Genomic DNA, 17,309 nt, shown 5'->3' with positions numbered 1-17,309 from the left:
AATTAACATGGCAAAATATTGTTTGGAATTTATTTTATTCATTACAATTTAATGCACAAATAACTTAACCGAACCTTTATTAAGATATTTAAACTTTTTTACTATGACATTAATTCATCTTTACTTACGTAAATTTTTCTAAGCAATTTACTAATTCTATTATTTACTAATTTTAGTTTTCATTCTTCTCACAAATGAAATCAATAATTTCATTCTCGTATTTTAAAAAGTTAATATTGAAATTAAAAACTTAAAAAAGTGTAAAAGGAACCAAAAGTTAATTTTCAACAGAAGAAGGCTCATTTAGAGTAATAGACAAGATTAATTTATGCCAATTTAAGTGGGTCTAAAATATTATTATATTTTATTATCATATTTATATTTTATTTATATTATGTTTATTTATACATACATACATCTATATTTAAATTTTAACAATAACTGTTTGATTAATATTTTAAAACTATTTTCTAAGCAGCTACATATATATTTGTTTTAACAGGGAATGCAAGAAAATAGATTGAAGTAAAGTCAGAAAATTCTATAGAACATATTGTTTCGTTTGAAAAAATGTTACAAACTAAATCATATAAACATTCGTTATTTTTACAGACCCAAATAGATGAGAAGACATCTACATTTTGAACGAAAATATGATAAAAAAAAGGAATGGAAAGAACTGTGCCCTCGTATATTTTTTTGTATAGTTTACATAATTCTCTTTGTGAAGACAAGATTTGAGTTGCATCTCACGGTCAGTCACCATTACTATACATTATTTCTTAAAGATATGACCCTAAAACTTAAATTTCTTAAAAAAAAATAATTAAACTTATCTTTTTTGGCTAGCAAAATTTTTAAATTTAAAATAAAAATGTATGTATGTAGTTTTAAAAAAAACTTGCATTGAATGGATATGATCAAATATGTCAAATAGACCTCGTAATAAATTCGGTAGGCAATTCAACACACCTAGAAAGAGAACTCAGAACTTAGTTATGAACAAAACTGTTGACACAACCACAAATCAGCAGATTAGTAGGTTTCTCTAATTGGAATTCATTACGTTTGTGTAACATAGAAAAATACATTTCCGCTTAATCTTCTAAATACGTTTTTTCTTTTTAGCATTTTTCCAAAAAAATTTTGAAAAGAAGTGCTTACTAGTTTCACTCTGTCCGTTCGCAGTCATGTTCACAAAACTTTTCCACCCTAAAAGATAGAAACCAGAAACTTATCTCCGTAGTAGAAAATATTTACCTATTTCCCCACTTTTTAAAAGCTATAGCCCCCCAAAATACAATTATAAAAGTTATAACCCCTTGTTAAAATACTATTGTTCAGCTATTCATTACAGCGATACCATAAGCATTTTTAAATTTTGGAAACGCAGAAAAATAGTGGCTTGCTTCTTGTGCATATCATACATGAATTTAAAAAAAAAAACAAAATGGCCGTTTAAATTTACCACTACCTAAAACCCATTTTTTCGAAAATGTGTTTTAGGTAGTGGTAAAATGAAACGAAATTTTGTATTTTATTTTTCTTCTAAACGGAAAGTTTTAGAATTTTTTCTTAGTTTCAATTTTAGCAGCTTTTGGACACTAATAACTAGTTCATTTTGTCAGAAGAAAGCTTTTTTTCCACCTACATCCCCTTTCAAATTATCGCTTTTCTAAATTTGTTAAATTTGAATTTTCGTCACCTTATATGTTCAAAACTGTAAGCTTTTTTGAATTTCTATAAATGGAGAAAGCTAACGGTAAATGTCATGCCATTAAAAAATATAATTAGTTTTCTTAACTCACGCAATCAACCCTTAAGTTCGCAAATTATTTTAACGCTTCTTTCAATTGATGGCAAGAAATTTTGCATATTGAGTCTTCGGTGGTAATGCACTTCTCCATGGTAGGGAAGAACTGCATTACCACCGAAATTATGTGTAATATTATATATAACTTTCCTACTATGGAGAAGTGCACTCCCATCGAAAACTCGATATGCAAAATTTCTTGCCATCACATAACCTACATATTGTATACACAATACGGTCGGTAAAAATTAAAGTATTATCAAAAACCTTGACAGATATATCCCTTTGAATATAAGTATATATTTTTTGAAACTAGTTCTGTAAGACCCAAATATCAATGTAAAATTCCGGTAGAAAATTCATTTACAAAGTGTTGAACGACCTTAGAAATCTTGCAATCCATTTAACGATAAACATTCCAGGTACGATGAAAATCGGTAATTTCCCACTAGTGAGGTTTTGAAAGTATTCTTAAACCTTACGCAGAGTTCTGAACACGATGTATACCAAACGGTTTTGTTATTGCTCACTGCTATATAGGGTGTAAAACAAGTTCCCAATTGGGATTTCACGTCGCTGAGGCCCGAAATTATTTTACCTTTTTTTTTCAACCGGCTGTAGCTCGAAAACGAGTGTATCTGCACAATATCACATCATACAAGTTTTGCTGGAATCATCCCTGAAATTATTTGCCACCATATGCAAAAAAAACATTGTTTATTTTTGCACGGATTCTGATTGATTAGTACAATTTGTGCATCAATCAAATATTCAAGCCAACACAGCTCAACTGGATCCCAGATATTGAAGCTTAAAGTAAATTTATCTTATTTTTTATGATATTTTCGTTTCTGTGTAAAATATAGGCATGATTGAATTTTTGCGAGTTCAAATGAAAGTTAAGACTTCAAAGCGAAACTTTCCAATGAACACATATAAAAGTTATAATCGGGTCAAATTTTCAACATAATTTCAAGCATTATATTGAATATTTTTTCAACTGACATGTTTCTTGAACTTTCAGTGGAAATATTTTCACATCATAATTAAATTTTGCGTAATTAATGTTATTTACAGTATGTTTTTCCTTTAATATTTTCCTTTCCATTAAAATTAAAAAGCTAAATTAAAACAACGCTTTTTTAATACGCAGGATTTCACTATAGAAATAATTTAGTAAACTGATAGTGAAAAAAGTGGAGAAAAAATTTTGATTTGAAATGTAAAAAGTTTGTCAAATAAAATTCAACTTCACCTTCAAATTCTTCAGGCTTTTCTTCTTCAGAATATTTTTCGTCCGAATCACTTAAACTCTCTTCTATTTTAACATCTCCTTTTGTAATAATTTTTTTGCTCTTTCTTTTAATTATCGGTTTACCGTCCTCCGTTTTCTCTGTTTCAAATGTTGTTACAATTTCAACATCCCCAACATCTTCCGGTACTTCTGTTACTAGGAATTGTGTTATTAATTTAAAATGTAATTTTTATAATTAAAAATAAAAACTAATTACAAAAATGTTTCTATAGTGTGTAATATGTGAGAATGTGTTAAAATATATGTCTTACCAGAGTGTTTTTTTGTTTTTGGTTTTTTATGTGTATGTTTTTCGTGTTTTGGTATATTTTCGACGTTATCTAGGGAGCTAACATCTATTATATTAGGGATATTGTCGTCTGAAAGTACTCGCAAAACCGTATCTTTTTCATCGAAATCAGGTTCTTCTTCATGAATTTCGGTTGTAAATGAAATAGTGGTAATCGGCTCTTTACCCTCTTCTTCTACCGTTATTATTTCAGTAATTTCATCTAAATTCTCATCTTTAGGTTTCTTAAATTTCTTTTTTGTTGTTTTAATTTCTTTGACATTTCCTGTATCATCCACTATAGTGTCCATACTAATAGTTTCGGGAAGCTCCTCGACGAAAACTGAATCCTCGTTAATATCGTCAACAGATGGGGCAACATTTTCTTCAACAGTAATAGTTGTAACAGGAGCTTTTTCGTATTCCTCAACAGTCTGAATTTTAGTAATTTCCTGTTTGTCTCCCACAGTCTTCTTTATTATTCTTGTTCGAACAACAGTTTTACGAGGTATTCCATCCTCTGATTCGGTGAAGAAAATTTGTGTTTGTTCTGGTAGTTCTTCAACGATTACCTTATCAGTTTTTGGAGCTCGTTTCTTTAGTTTTTCGAAAGAAGTTTTAATATCATCTTCTTGGGGTTCGTTAAATTCAGGTTTTGGGGCTTTCTTTTTTCTTTTATCTCCAGATTTTTTATCTCTTGGTAGAACGTCTTCCGGTAGTTCCTCAATATACTCATGCTTATCTTCCAGTGGAATTTCCTCGGTTTCAAAAGTAGTGACAGGTGCTTTACCTTCTTCTTCCACCACTTTAATTTTAGTGATTTCTTCTTTTCCTTTCTTAATTTTCTTAATCACTTTTGTTTTAACTTTTGTTATAGTAGGTTTACCTTCTTCCGTCAGCGTTTCAAATACTTGTATATCCTCTGGAAGTTCCTCAATATATTCTGGCTTTTCTTCCAAAGGAATTTCTTCAGTTTCCACAGTAGTAACAGGTGCTTTTCCTTCTTCTTCGACTACTTTAATCTTAGTGACTTCTTCTTTTCCTTTCTTAATTTTCTTAATAACTTTTGTTTTGACTTTAGTCTTAGTGGGTTTACCTTCTTCTGTGAAAGTTTCGAATACTTGTACATCTTCTGGCAGCTCTTCAATATATTCTGGCTTTTCTTCCAAAGGAACTTCTTCAGTTTCCACAGTAGTAACAGGTGCTTTTCCTTCTTCTTCGACTACTTTAGTTTTAGTGACTTCCTCTTTTCCTTTCTTAATTTTCTTAATAACTTTTGTTTTGACTTTAGTCTTTGTAGGTTTACCTTCTTCTGTAAAGCTCTCAAACACTTGGACATCCTCTGGTAATTCCTCGATATATTCCGGCTTTTCTTCCAAAGGAAATTCTTCGGTTTCCACAGTAGTAACAGGTGCTTTACCTTCTTCTTCAACAACTTTAATTTTAGTGACTTCTTCTTTTCCTTTTTTAATTTTCTTAATAACTTTTGTTTTGACTTTGGTCTTTGTAGGTTTACCTTCTTCTGTGAAAGTTTCAAACACTTGTACATCTTCCGGAAGTTCTTCAATATATTCCGGCTTTTCTTCCAAAGGAACTTCTTCAGTTTCCACAATAGTAACAGGTTCTTTACCTTCTTCTTCAACAACTTTAATTTTAGTGACTTCTTCTTTTCCTTTTTTAATTTTCTTAATAACTTTTGTTTTGACTTTGGTCTTTGTAGGTTTACCTTCTTCTGTGAAAGTTTCAAACACTTGTACATCTTCCGGAAGTTCTTCAATATATTCTGGCTTTTCTTCCAATGGAACTTCTTCAGTTTCCACAATAGTAACAGGTGCTTTACCTTCTTCTTCGACTACTTTAATTTTAGTAACTTCTTCTTTTCCTTTCTTAATTTTCTTAATAACTTTTGTTTTGACTTTGGTCTTTGTAGGTTTACCTTCTTCTGTGAAAGTTTCAAACACTTGTACATCTTCCGGAAGTTCTTCAATATATTCTGGTTTTTCTTCCAAAGGAATTTCTTCAATTTCTACAGTAGTAACAGGCACTTTACCTTCTTCTTCGATTACTTTAATTTTGGTAATTTCTTCTTTTCCTTTTCCAATTTTCTTTATTATTTTCGTTTTGACTTTAGTCTTAGTGGGTTTTCCATCTTTTGTGAAAGTTTCAAACACTTCCACGTTTTCTGGAAGTTCTTCAATGTATTCAGATTTCTCTTCCAACGGAATTTCTTCGGTTTCGACTGTAGTGACAGGTGCTTTACCTTCTTCTTCAACCACTTTAATTTTAGTAACTTCTTCCTTTCCTTTTCCAATTTTCTTGACAACTTTTGTTTTGACTTTAGTCTTAGTGGGTTTACCTTCCTCTGTGAAGGTCTCAAACACTTGAACTTCTTCTGGGAGTTCCTCAATGTATTCCGGCTTTTCTTTCAAAGGAATTTCTTCGGTTTCGACAGTAGTAACAGGTGCTTTACCTTCTTCTTCTACTACCTTAATTTTAGTGACTTCTTCTTTTCCTTTTTTAATCTTCTTAATAACTTTTGTTTTGAATTTAGTCTTTGTGGGTTTGCCTTCCTCTGTAAAAGTCTCAAACACTTGAACTTCTTCTGGGAGCTCCTCAATGTATTCCGGCTTTTCTTCCAAAGGAATTTCTTCGGTTTCGACAGTAGTAACAGGTGCTTTACCTTCTTCTTCAACAACTTTAATTTTAGTAACTTCTTCTTTTCCTCTCTTAATTTTCTTAATAACTTTGGTCTTCACTTTAGTCTTTGTGGGTTTGCCTTCTTCTGTGAATGTTTCAAAGACCTGCACATCCTCCGGAAGTTCCTCAATATACTCAGGCTTTTCTTCCAAAGGAATTTCTTCTGTTTCTACAGTAGTAACAGGTGCTTTACCTTCTTCTTCAACAACTTTAATCTTAGTGACTTCTTCCTTTCCTTTTTTAATTTTCTTAACAACTTTTGTTTTGACCTTAATCTTAGTAGGTTTACCTTCTTCTGTAAAAGTCTCAAACACTTGAACTTCTTCTGGGAGCTCCTCAATGTATTCCGGCTTTTCTTCCAAAGGAATTTCTTCTGTTTCGACAGTAGTAACAGGTGCTTTACCTTCTTCTTCTACTACTTTAATTTTAGTGACTTCTTCTTTTCCTTTTTTAAGCTTCTTAATAACTTTTGTTTTGACTTTAGTCTTTGTGGGTTTGCCTTCTTCTGTGAATGTTTCAAAGACCTGCACATCCTCCGGAAGTTCCTCAATATACTCAGGCTTTTCTTCCAAAGGAATCTCTTCAGTTTCCACAGTAGTAACAGGTACTTTACCTTCTTCTTCAACAACTTTAATCTTAGTGACTTCTTCTTTTCCTTTTTTAATTTTCTTAACAACTTTTGTTTTGACTTTAATCTTAGTAGGTTTACCTTCCTCTGTAAAGGTCTCAAACACTTGAACTTCTTCTGGGAGCTCCTCAATATATTCCGGCTTTTCTTCCAGAAGAATTTCTTCAGTTTCGACAGTAGTAACAGGTGCTTTACCTTCTTCTTCTACTACTTTAATTTTAGTGACTTCTTCTTTTCCTTTTTTAAGCTTCTTAATAACTTTTGTTTTGACTTTAGTCTTTGTGGGTTTGCCTTCTTCTGTGAATGTTTCAAAGACCTGCACATCCTCCGGAAGTTCTTCAATATACTCAGGCTTTTCTTCCAAAGGAATTTCTTCAGTTTCCACAGTAGTAACAGGTGCTTTACCATCTTCTTCAACAACTTTAATCTTAGTGACTTCTTCTTTTCCTTTTTTAATTTTTTTAACAACTTTTGTTTTGACTTTAATCTTAGTAGGTTTACCTTCCTCTGTAAAGGTCTCAAACACTTGAACTTCTTCTGGGAGTTCCTCAATGTATTCCGGCTTTTCTTCCAAAGTAATTTCTTCGGTTTCTACAGTTGTAACAGGTTGTTTTCCTTCTTCTTCAACCACTTTAATTTTGGTGACTTCTTCTTTTCCTTTCTTAATTTTCTTAATAACTTTCGTCTTGACTTTAGTCTTAGTAGGTTTACCGTCCTCTGTGATCGTTTCAAATACTTCAATATTTTCTGGAAGTTCCTCAATATGTTCAGGCTTTTCTTCCAAAGGAATTTCTTCGGTTTCGACAGTTGTAACAGGTTGTTTTCCTTCTTCTTCAACCACTTTAATTTTGGTGACTTCTTCTTTTCCTTTCTTAATTTTCTTTATAACTTTTGTTTTGACTTTAGTCTTTGTGGGTTTACCTTCTTCTGTGAAAGTTTCAAACACTTCAATATTTTCTGGAAGTTCCTCAATATATTCAGGCTTTTCTTCCAAAGGAATTTCTTCAGTTTCGACAGTTGTAACAGGTTGTTTTCCTTCTTCTTCTACCACTTTAATTTTAGTGACTTCTTCTTTTCCTTTCTTAATTTTCTTAATAATTTTTGTTTTGACTTTAGTTTTTGTGGGTTTACCTTCTTCTGTGAAAGTTTCAAACACTTGAACATCCTCCGGAAACTCTTCAATGTATTCAGGCTTTTCCTCCAAAGGAACTTCTTCAGTTTCCACAGTGGTGACAGGTTCTTTACCTTCTTCTTCAACCACTTTAATTTTAGTGACTTCTTCTTTTCCTTTCTTAATTTTCTTAATAACTTTCGTCTTGATTTTAGTCTTAGTAGGTTTACCGTCCTCTGTGATCGTTTCAAATACTTCAATATTTTCTGGAAGTTCCTCAATATATTCAGGCTTTTCTTCCAAAGCAATTTCTTTGGTTTCAACAGTAGTAACAGGTGCTTTACCTTCTTCTTCTACCACTTTAATTTTAGTGACTTCTTCTTTTCCTTTTTTAATTTTTTTAATAACTTTAGTTTTAACTTTGGTTTTTGTGGGTTTACCTTCTTCTGTGAATGTTTCAAACACTTGCACATCCTCCGGAAGTTCTTCAATATATTCAGGCTTTTCTTCCAAAGGAATTTCTTCAGTTTCCACAGTAGTAACAGGTGCTTTACCTTCTTCTTCAACTACTTTAATTTTGGTGACTTCTTCTTTTCCTCTCTTAATTTTCTTAATAACTTTGGTCTTAACTTTAGTCTTGGTAGGTTTACCTTCTTCTGTGAGAGTTTCAAAAACTTGTATATCCTCTGGAAGCTCTTCAATATATTCAGGCTTTTCTTCCAAAGGTATTTCTTCAGTTTCGACAGTTGTAACAGGTGCTTTACCTTCTTCTTCAACTACTTTAATTTTAGTGACTTCTTCTTTTCCTTTCTTAATCTTCTTAACAACTTTTGTTTTGACTTTAATCTTAGTGGGTTTGCCTTCTTCTGTAAAGGTTTCAAACACTTGTACATCTTCTGGTAGCTCCTCAATATATTCTGGCTTTTCTACCAAAGGAATTTCTTCAGTTTCGACAGTTGTTACAGGTTCTTTACCTTCTTCTTCAACTACTTTAATTTTCGTGACTTCTTCCTTTCCTTTCTTAATTTTTTTAATAACTTTTGTTTTGACTTTGGTTTTTGTGGGTTTACCTTCTTCTGTGAATGTTTCAAACACTTGCACATCCTCCGGAAGTTCTTCAATATATTCAGGCTTTTCTTCCAAAGGAATTTCTTCAGTTTCCACAATAGTAACAGGTGCTTTACCTTCTTCTTCAACTACTTTAATTTTGGTGACTTCTTCTTTTCCTCTCTTAATTTTCTTAATAACTTTGGTCTTAACTTTAGTCTTAGTAGGTTTACCTTCTTCTGTGAGAGTTTCAAAAACTTGTATATCCTCTGGAAGTTCTTCAATATATTCAGGCTTTTCTTCCAAAGCAATTTCTTTGGTTTCAACAGTAGTAACAGGTGCTTTACCTTCTTCTTCTACCACTTTAATTTTAGTGACTTCTTCTTTTCCTTTTTTAATTTTTTTAATAACTTTAGTTTTAACCTTGGTTTTTGTGGGTTTACCTTCTTCTGTGAATGTTTCAAACACTTGCACATCCTCCGGAAGTTCTTCAATATATTCAGGCTTTTCTTCCAAAGGAATTTCTTCAGTTTCCACAGTAGTAACAGGTGCTTTACCTTCTTCTTCAACTACTTTAATTTTGGTGACTTCTTCTTTTCCTCTCTTAATTTTCTTAATAACTTTGGTCTTAACTTTAGTCTTAGTAGGTTTACCTTCTTCTGTGAGAGTTTCAAAAACTTGTATATCCTCTGGGAGCTCTTCAATATATTCAGGCTTTTCTTCCAAAGGTATTTCTTCAGTTTCGACAGTTGTAACAGGTGCTTTACCTTCTTCTTCAACTACTTTAATTTTAGTGACTTCTTCTTTTCCTTTCTTAATCTTCTTAACAACTTTTGTTTTGACTTTAATCTTAGTAGGTTTGCCTTCTTCTGTAAAGGTTTCAAACACTTGTACATCTTCTGGTAGCTCCTCAATATATTCTGGCTTTTCTACCAAAGGTATTTCTTCAGTTTCGACAGTTGTAACAGGTGCTTTACCTTCTTCTTCAACTACTTTAATTTTAGAGACTTCTTCTTTTCCTTTCTTAATCTTTTTAACAACTTTTGTTTTGACTTTAATCTTAGTAGGTTTGCCTTCTTCTGTAAAGGTTTCAAACACTTGTACATCTTCTGGTAGCTCCTCAATATATTCTGGCTTTTCTACCAAAGGTATTTCTTCAGTTTCGACAGTTGTAACAGGTGCTTTACCTTCTTCTTCAACTACTTTAATTTTAGTGACTTCTTCTTTTCCTTTCTTAATTTTCTTAACAACTTTTGTTTTGACTTTAATCTTAGTAGGTTTGCCTTCTTCTGTAAAGGTTTCAAACACTTGTACATCTTCTGGTAGCTCCTCAATATATTCTGGCTTTTCTACCAAAGGTATTTCTTTAGTTTCGACAGTTGTAACAGGTGCTTTACCTTCTTCTTCAACTACTTTAATTTTAGTGACTTCTTCTTTTCCTTTCTTAATCTTTTTAACAACTTTGGTTTTGACTTTAATCTTAGTAGGTTTGCCTTCTTCTGTAAAGGTCTCAAACACTTGTACATCTTCTGGTAACTCCTCAATATATTCTGGCTTTTCTACCAACGGAATTTCTTCAGTTTCGACAGTTGTTACAGGTTCTTTACCTTCTTCTTCAACAACTTTAATTTTCGTGACTTCTTCTTTTCCTTTCTTAATTTTTTTAATAACTTTTGTTTTGACTTTGGTTTTTGTGGGTTTTCCTTCTTCTGTGAGTGTTTCAAACACTTGCACATCCTCCGGAAGTTCTTCAATATATTCAGGCTTTTCTTCCAAAGGAACTTCTTCAGTTTCCACAGTAGTAACAGGTGCTTTACCTTCTTCTTCAACTACTTTAATTTTAGTGACTTCTTCTTTTCCTTTCTTAATCTTCTTAACAACTTTTGTTTTGACTTTAATCTTAGTAGGTTTGCCTTCTTCTGTAAAGGTCTCAAACACTTGTACATCTTCTGGTAACTCCTCAATATATTCTGGCTTTTCTACCAATGGAATTTCTTCAGTTTCAACGGTTGTAACAGGTGCCTTACCTTCTTCTTCAACTACTTTAATTTTAGTGACCTCTTCTTTTCCTTTCTTAATTTTCTTAATAACTTTTGTTTTGACTTTAGTCTTCGTTGGTTTACCTTCTTCTGTGAAGCTTTCAAACACTTGTACATCCTCTGGAAACTCTTCAATATATTCAGGCTTTTCTTCCAAAGGAATTTCTTCAGTTTCGACAGTTGTAACTGGAGCTTTGCCTTCTTCTTCGACCACCTGAATTTTCGTCACTTCTTCTTTTCCTTTCTTCAACTTTTTGATTACACGAGTTTTCACCTTTGTTTTCTTTGGTTTGCCATCTTCTGTTACTGTTTCGATTATTTGTACGTCTTCCGGTAGTTCTTCGATTAATTCTGGCTTTTCTTCTAATGGAACTTCTTCGGTTTTTACTGTTGTCACTGGAGCTTTTCCTTCTTCTTCAACTACTTGAATCTTTGTTATTTCTTCTTTTCCTTTCTTTATTTTTTTGATAACACGAGTCTTTACTTTTGTTTTCTTTGGTTTGCCGTCTTCTGTTATTGTTTCGATTATTTGTACGTCTTCCGGTAGTTCCTCGATTAATTCTGGCTTTTCTTCTACGGGAACTACTTCAGTTTCTACTGTTGTCACTGGAGCTTTTCCTTCTTCTTCGACTACTTGAATTTTCGTCACTTCTTCTTTTCCTTTCTTTACTTTTTTGATAACACGAGTCTTCACCTTTGTTTTCTTTGGTTTGCCGTCTTCTGTTATTGTTTCGATTATTTGTACGTCTTCCGGTAGCTCCTCGATTAATTCTGGCTTTTCTTCTACGGGAACTACTTCAGTTTCTACTGTTGTCACTGGAGCTTTTCCTTCTTCTTCGACTACTTGAATTTTCGTCACTTCTTCTTTTCCTTTCTTTACTTTTTTGATAACACGAGTCTTCACCTTTGTTTTCTTTGGTTTGCCATCTTCTGTTATTGTTTCGATTATTTGTACGTCTTCCGGTAGTTCCTCGATTAATTCTGGCTTTTCTTCTAATGGAACTTCTTCGGTTTTTACTGTTGTCACTGGAGCTTTTCCTTCTTCTTCAACTACTTGAATCTTTGTTATTTCTTCTTTTCCTTTCTTTATTTTTTTGATAACACGAGTCTTTACTTTTGTTTTCTTTGGTTTGCCGTCTTCTGTTATTGTTTCGATTATTTGTACGTCTTCCGGTAGTTCCTCGATTAATTCTGGCTTTTCTTCTACGGGAACTACTTCAGTTTCTACTGTTGTCACTGGAGCTTTTCCTTCTTCTTCGACTACTTGAATTTTCGTCACTTCTTCTTTTCCTTTCTTTACTTTTTTGATAACACGAGTCTTCACCTTTGTTTTCTTTGGTTTGCCGTCTTCTGTTATTGTTTCGATTATTTGTACGTCTTCCGGTAGCTCCTCGATTAATTCTGGCTTTTCTTCTACGGGAACTACTTCAGTTTCTATTGTTGTCACTGGAGCTTTTCCTTCTTCTTCGACTACTTGAATTTTCGTCACTTCTTCTTTTCCTTTCTTTACTTTTTTGATAACACGAGTCTTCACCTTTGTTTTCTTTGGTTTGCCATCTTCTGTTATTGTTTCGATTATTTGTATGTCTTCCGGTAGTTCCTCGATTAATTCTGGCTTTTCTTCTAATGGAACTTCTTCGGTTTTTACTGTTGTCACTGGAGCTTTTCCTTCTTCTTCAACTACTTGAATCTTTGTTATTTCTTCTTTTCCTTTCTTTATTTTTTTGATAACACGAGTCTTTACTTTTGTTTTCTTTGGTTTGCCGTCTTCTGTTATTGTTTCGATTATTTGTACGTCTTCCGGTAGCTCCTCGATTAATTCTGGCTTTTCTTCTACGGGAACTACTTCAGTTTCTACTGTTGTCACTGGAGCTTTTCCTTCTTCTTCGACTACTTGAATTTTCGTCACTTCTTCTTTTCCTTTCTTTACTTTTTTGATAACACGAGTCTTCACCTTTGTTTTCTTTGGTTTGCCATCTTCTGTTATTGTTTCGATTATTTGTACGTCTTCCGGTAGCTCCTCGATTAATTCTGGCTTTTCTTCTATTGGAACTTCTTTGGTTTCTACCGTGGTAACTGGAGCTTTTCCTTCCTCCTCCACTACTTGAATCTTTGTTACTTCTTCTTTTCCTTTCTTCAACTTTTTGATTACACGAGTTTTCACCTTTGTTTTCTTTGGTTTGCCATCTTCTGTTATTGTTTCGATTATTTGTACGTCTTCCGGTAGTTCCTCGATTAATTCTGGCTTTTCTCCTAATGGAACTTCTTCGGTTTTTACTGTTGTCACTGGAGCTTTTCCTTCTTCTTCAACTACTTGAATCTTTGTTATTTCTTCTTTTCCTTTCTTTATTTTTTTGATAACACGAGTCTTTACTTTTGTTTTTTTTGGTTTGCCGTCTTCTGTTATTGTTTCGATTATTTGTACGTCTTCCGGTAGCTCCTCGATCAATTCTGGCTTTTCTTCTACGGGAACTACTTCAGTTTCTACTGTTGTCACTGGAGCTTTTCCTTCTTCTTCGACTACTTGAATTTTCGTCACTTCTTCTTTTCCTTTCTTTACTTTTTTGATAACACGAGTCTTCACCTTTGTTTTCTTTGGTTTGCCATCTTCTGTTATTGTTTCGATTATTTGTACGTCTTCCGGTAGTTCCTCGATTAATTCTGGCTTTTCTTCTATTGGAACTTCTTTGGTTTCTACCGTGGTAACTGGAGCTTTTCCTTCCTCCTCCACTACTTGAATTTTTGTTACTTCTTCTTTTCCTTTCTTCAACTTTTTGATTACACGAGTTTTCACCTTTGTTTTCTTTGGTTTGCCATCTTCTGTAATTGTTTCGATTATTTGTACGTCCTCTGGTAGTTCCTCGATCAATTCTGGCTTTTCTTCTACGGGAACTACTTCAGTTTCTACTGTTGTCACTGGAGCTTTTCCTTCTTCTTCGACCACCTGAATCTTCGTCACTTCTTCTTTTCCTTTCTTTACTTTTTTAATTACACGCGTCTTGACTTTTGTTTTCTTTGGTTTGCCGTCTTCTGTTATTGTTTCGATTATTTGTACGTCCTCCGGTAGTTCCTCGATCAATTCTGGCTTTTCTTCTACGGGAACTACTTCAGTTTCTACTGTTGTCACTGGAGCTTTTCCTTCTTCTTCGACCACTTGAATCTTAGTCACTTCTTCTTTTCCTTTCTTTACTTTTTTAATTACACGCGTCTTGACTTTTGTTTTCTTTGGTTTGCCGTCTTGTGTTATTGTTTCGATTATTTGTACGTCCTCCGGTAGTTCCTCGATCAATTCTGGCTTTTCTTCTACGGGAACTACTTCAGTTTCTACTGTTGTCACTGGAGCTTTTCCTTCTTCTTCGACCACCTGAATCTTAGTCACTTCTTCTTTTCCTTTCTTTACTTTTTTAATTACACGAGTCTTGACTTTTGTTTTCTTTGGTTTGCCGTCTTCTGTTATTGTTTCGATTATTTGAACGTCCTCCGGTAGTTCCTCGATCAATTCTGGCTTTTCTTCTACGGGAACTACTTCAGTTTCTACAGTTGTCACTGGAGGTTTTCCTTCTTCTTCGACCACCTGAATCTTCGTCACTTCTTCTTTACCTTTCTTTACTTTTTTAATTACACGAGTCTTGACTTTTGTTTTCTTTGGTTTGCCGTCTTCTGTTATTGTTTCGATTATTTGTACGTCCTCCGGTAGTTCTTCAATCAGTTCTGGCTTTTCTTCTACGGGAACTACTTCAGTTTCTACTGTTGTCACTGGAGCTTTTCCTTCTTCTTCAACCACTTGAATCTTCGTTACTTCTTCTTTTCCTTTCTTTACTTTTTTAATTACACGAGTCTTGACTTTTGTTTTCTTTGGTTTTCCGTCTTCTGTTATTGTTTCGATTATTTGTACGTCCTCTGGTAGTTCCTCGATTAATTCTGGCTTTTCTTCTACGGGAACTACTTCAGTTTCTACTGTTGTCACTGGAGCTTTTCCTTCTTCTTCGACCACCTGAATCTTCGTCACTTCTTCTTTTCCTTTCTTTACTTTTTTAATTACACGAGTCTTGACTTTTGTTTTCTTTAGTTTGCCGTCTTCTGTTATTGTTTCGATTATTTGTACGTCCTCTGGTAGTTCCTCGATCAATTCTGGCTTTTCTTCTACGGGAACTACTTGAGTTTCTACAGTTGTCACTGGAGGTTTTCCTTCTTCTTCGACCACCTGAATCTTCGTCACTTCTTCTTTACCTTTCTTTACTTTTTTAATTACACGAGTCTTGACTTTTGTTTTCTTTGGTTTGCCGTCTTCTGTTATTGTTTCGATTATTTGTACGTCCTCCGGTAGTTCTTCGATCAATTCTGGCTTCTCTTCTACGGGAACTACTTGAGTTTCTACTGTTGTCACTGGAGCTTTTCCTTCTTCTTCGACAACCTGAATCTTAGTCACTTCTTCTTTTCCTTTCTTTACTTTTTTAATTACACGAGTCTTGACTTTTGTTTTCTTTGGTTTGCCATCTTCTGTTATTGTTTCGATAATTTTTACGTCCTCCGGTAGTTCCTCTATTGATTCTGGCTTTTCTTCTAATGGAACTTCTTCGATTTCTACCGTTGTAATTGGAGCTTTTCCGTCTTCTTCAACTACTTTAATTTTAGTCACTTCTTCTTTATCTTTCTTCATTTTTTTTATAACACGAGTCTTGACTTTAGTTGTTTTGAGCTTCCCGTCATCCGTTTGCGTTTCTATTACTTGTATATCTTCCGGAAGTTCTTCGATTAATTCTGGCTTTTCTTCTAAAGGAACTTCCTCTGTTTCTACTGTGGTAATAGGAGTTTTGCCTTCTTCTTCTACAACTTGTATTTTCATAACTTCCTGCTTATCTTTCTTTATTTTTTTAATGACGCGAGTTTTTATTTTTGTTTTCTTCAATTTTCCATCATCTGTTACTTTTTCTATTATTTGAATGTGTTCAGGAAGTTCTTCTATATATGATTCCTGTTCGTCATGTGGTATATCCCTGTCGGTTTTGCGTGGTAGCTTTTGTTTATCATGTTTGCTCTTTGTTTGTGTTGTTTCTGTGTGTGATATGTGTGGTTTCTGTGTCGGTGAAGATGCATCTGTTTGGAGTGAAATCATGTTAGTTTTAAGTGTGTTTCGTTTAATGTAACATTATTCTCTGTCATATTTGTGTGTAAATTTTTTTATAGTTTTAAGAAAAAATCAAAGAAAAGGTAAGTTCCATTTATTCAGCCTAATTTTTTCAATTTTTAAAATAAAAAAGTATGTACTTATGTATGAATATATATATATATATATATATATATATATACGCATGTATATGAAACAATAATTTTATTGGACCAATGATATATATGTATGTTATGAAAATTACGAAAAGTGTTTGGTAATTCGGTCTTGTAACCTTCATGTTTGTATAACATTCCTTTGAGTATACCAGATAATAGCACATAATGTACCAGCATTTGTATTTATGATTACAACATAGGTTGTACGATAATATTTTAAAATTGAACAGATATCTTATAAATCTACAATTTTACATTAAGTACAAAATAATTTTTTTTTGATATACATATTTAAGAAAATGATGGCAAATCTGAAAAGTTTCACCAATATATATCTTTAAAGTCTTATATCAATTGTACATCAAAATTTCATTTCCATTTCATAAATATAGTATAAATGTCGTTATTACAGTTTTCTGAAAAATCATTATGTAGTTTATTAATATTTACGTACCAATTTTCACGCTACATTTCAATTTTTACGCCAGATATTGCTGATTTAGTAAAAGCATTGTTTTGGCAAAGCATTTGCAAAAGTATATATATAAAACATTATCAATTTAAACTACCAGACTATTAAAAAGAAAAAACAAAACTAACACATCATGTTTGTTTTCCACTGTTCGACTGCATCTAAATCATTATGTTTTAATAAAACGTGCAAGAAAAGCATTGCAATATCTTTCGGGGAAAACATACCAATATTTACTTATAAACGTTCTAAAAGATAAAGTTAACGATTTAAATATTAAATACATACTATAAATATAATTTTATACTTAAATTTAAGGTAAATTTAGACTAATTTTATTCTAAGTGAGATTATTTCCACTTTTTAACTAGCAAGGTTAATTTTTAAAACATTAATTTGAGTTAAAAGTAACATATATGGATTATAAATTTATTTATTTATTACGTATTACTGTCTGTGGTTTAAAATCTTTCATGTAACCGAAACAACTTCAGTTAGAATAAAATTAAAGTGAAATTACATTTTGTTTTCAATTTCACTAGAATGTACAAAGTAATTTTTTTTTAATGATTGATTTAATATTTAATAATTATAAAGGATGTTAGGATATTCAATTTAAATTAAAAACATCCC

General features: G+C 32.6%; 1 protein-coding gene across 5 annotated transcripts in view; it reads right to left on the bottom strand.

The window, feature by feature from the left end:
- The window catches only part of LOC129610455 (titin-like), a 53,706-nt gene that overhangs the window by 29,167 nt on the left and 7,230 nt on the right, over positions 1-17,309 (bottom strand). For 3 of the 5 annotated variants that reach the window (XM_055523050.1, XM_055523051.1, XM_055523054.1), the window contains exons 4-5: positions 3,380-16,015; positions 3,069-3,263 (exon numbers count right to left, since the gene is read on the bottom strand). In XM_055523050.1, the coding sequence (XP_055379025.1) occupies positions 3,069-3,263; positions 3,380-16,015 (12,831 nt within the window). Of the gene's footprint in view, positions 1-3,068; positions 3,264-3,379; positions 16,959-17,309 lie in introns of those variants that run through there. The other 2 variants (XM_055523049.1, XM_055523053.1) reach the window with 2 other exon arrangements.

The sequence above is a fragment of the Condylostylus longicornis genome, unplaced genomic scaffold (assembly GCF_029603195.1).
Source record: "Condylostylus longicornis isolate FDR11 unplaced genomic scaffold, ASM2960319v2 ptg000044l, whole genome shotgun sequence".
NCBI lineage: Eukaryota > Metazoa > Arthropoda > Insecta > Diptera > Dolichopodidae > Condylostylus > Condylostylus longicornis.
Note: the sequence above shows the minus strand (reverse complement) of the source record. Positions and strands in the feature narration are given on the sequence as shown.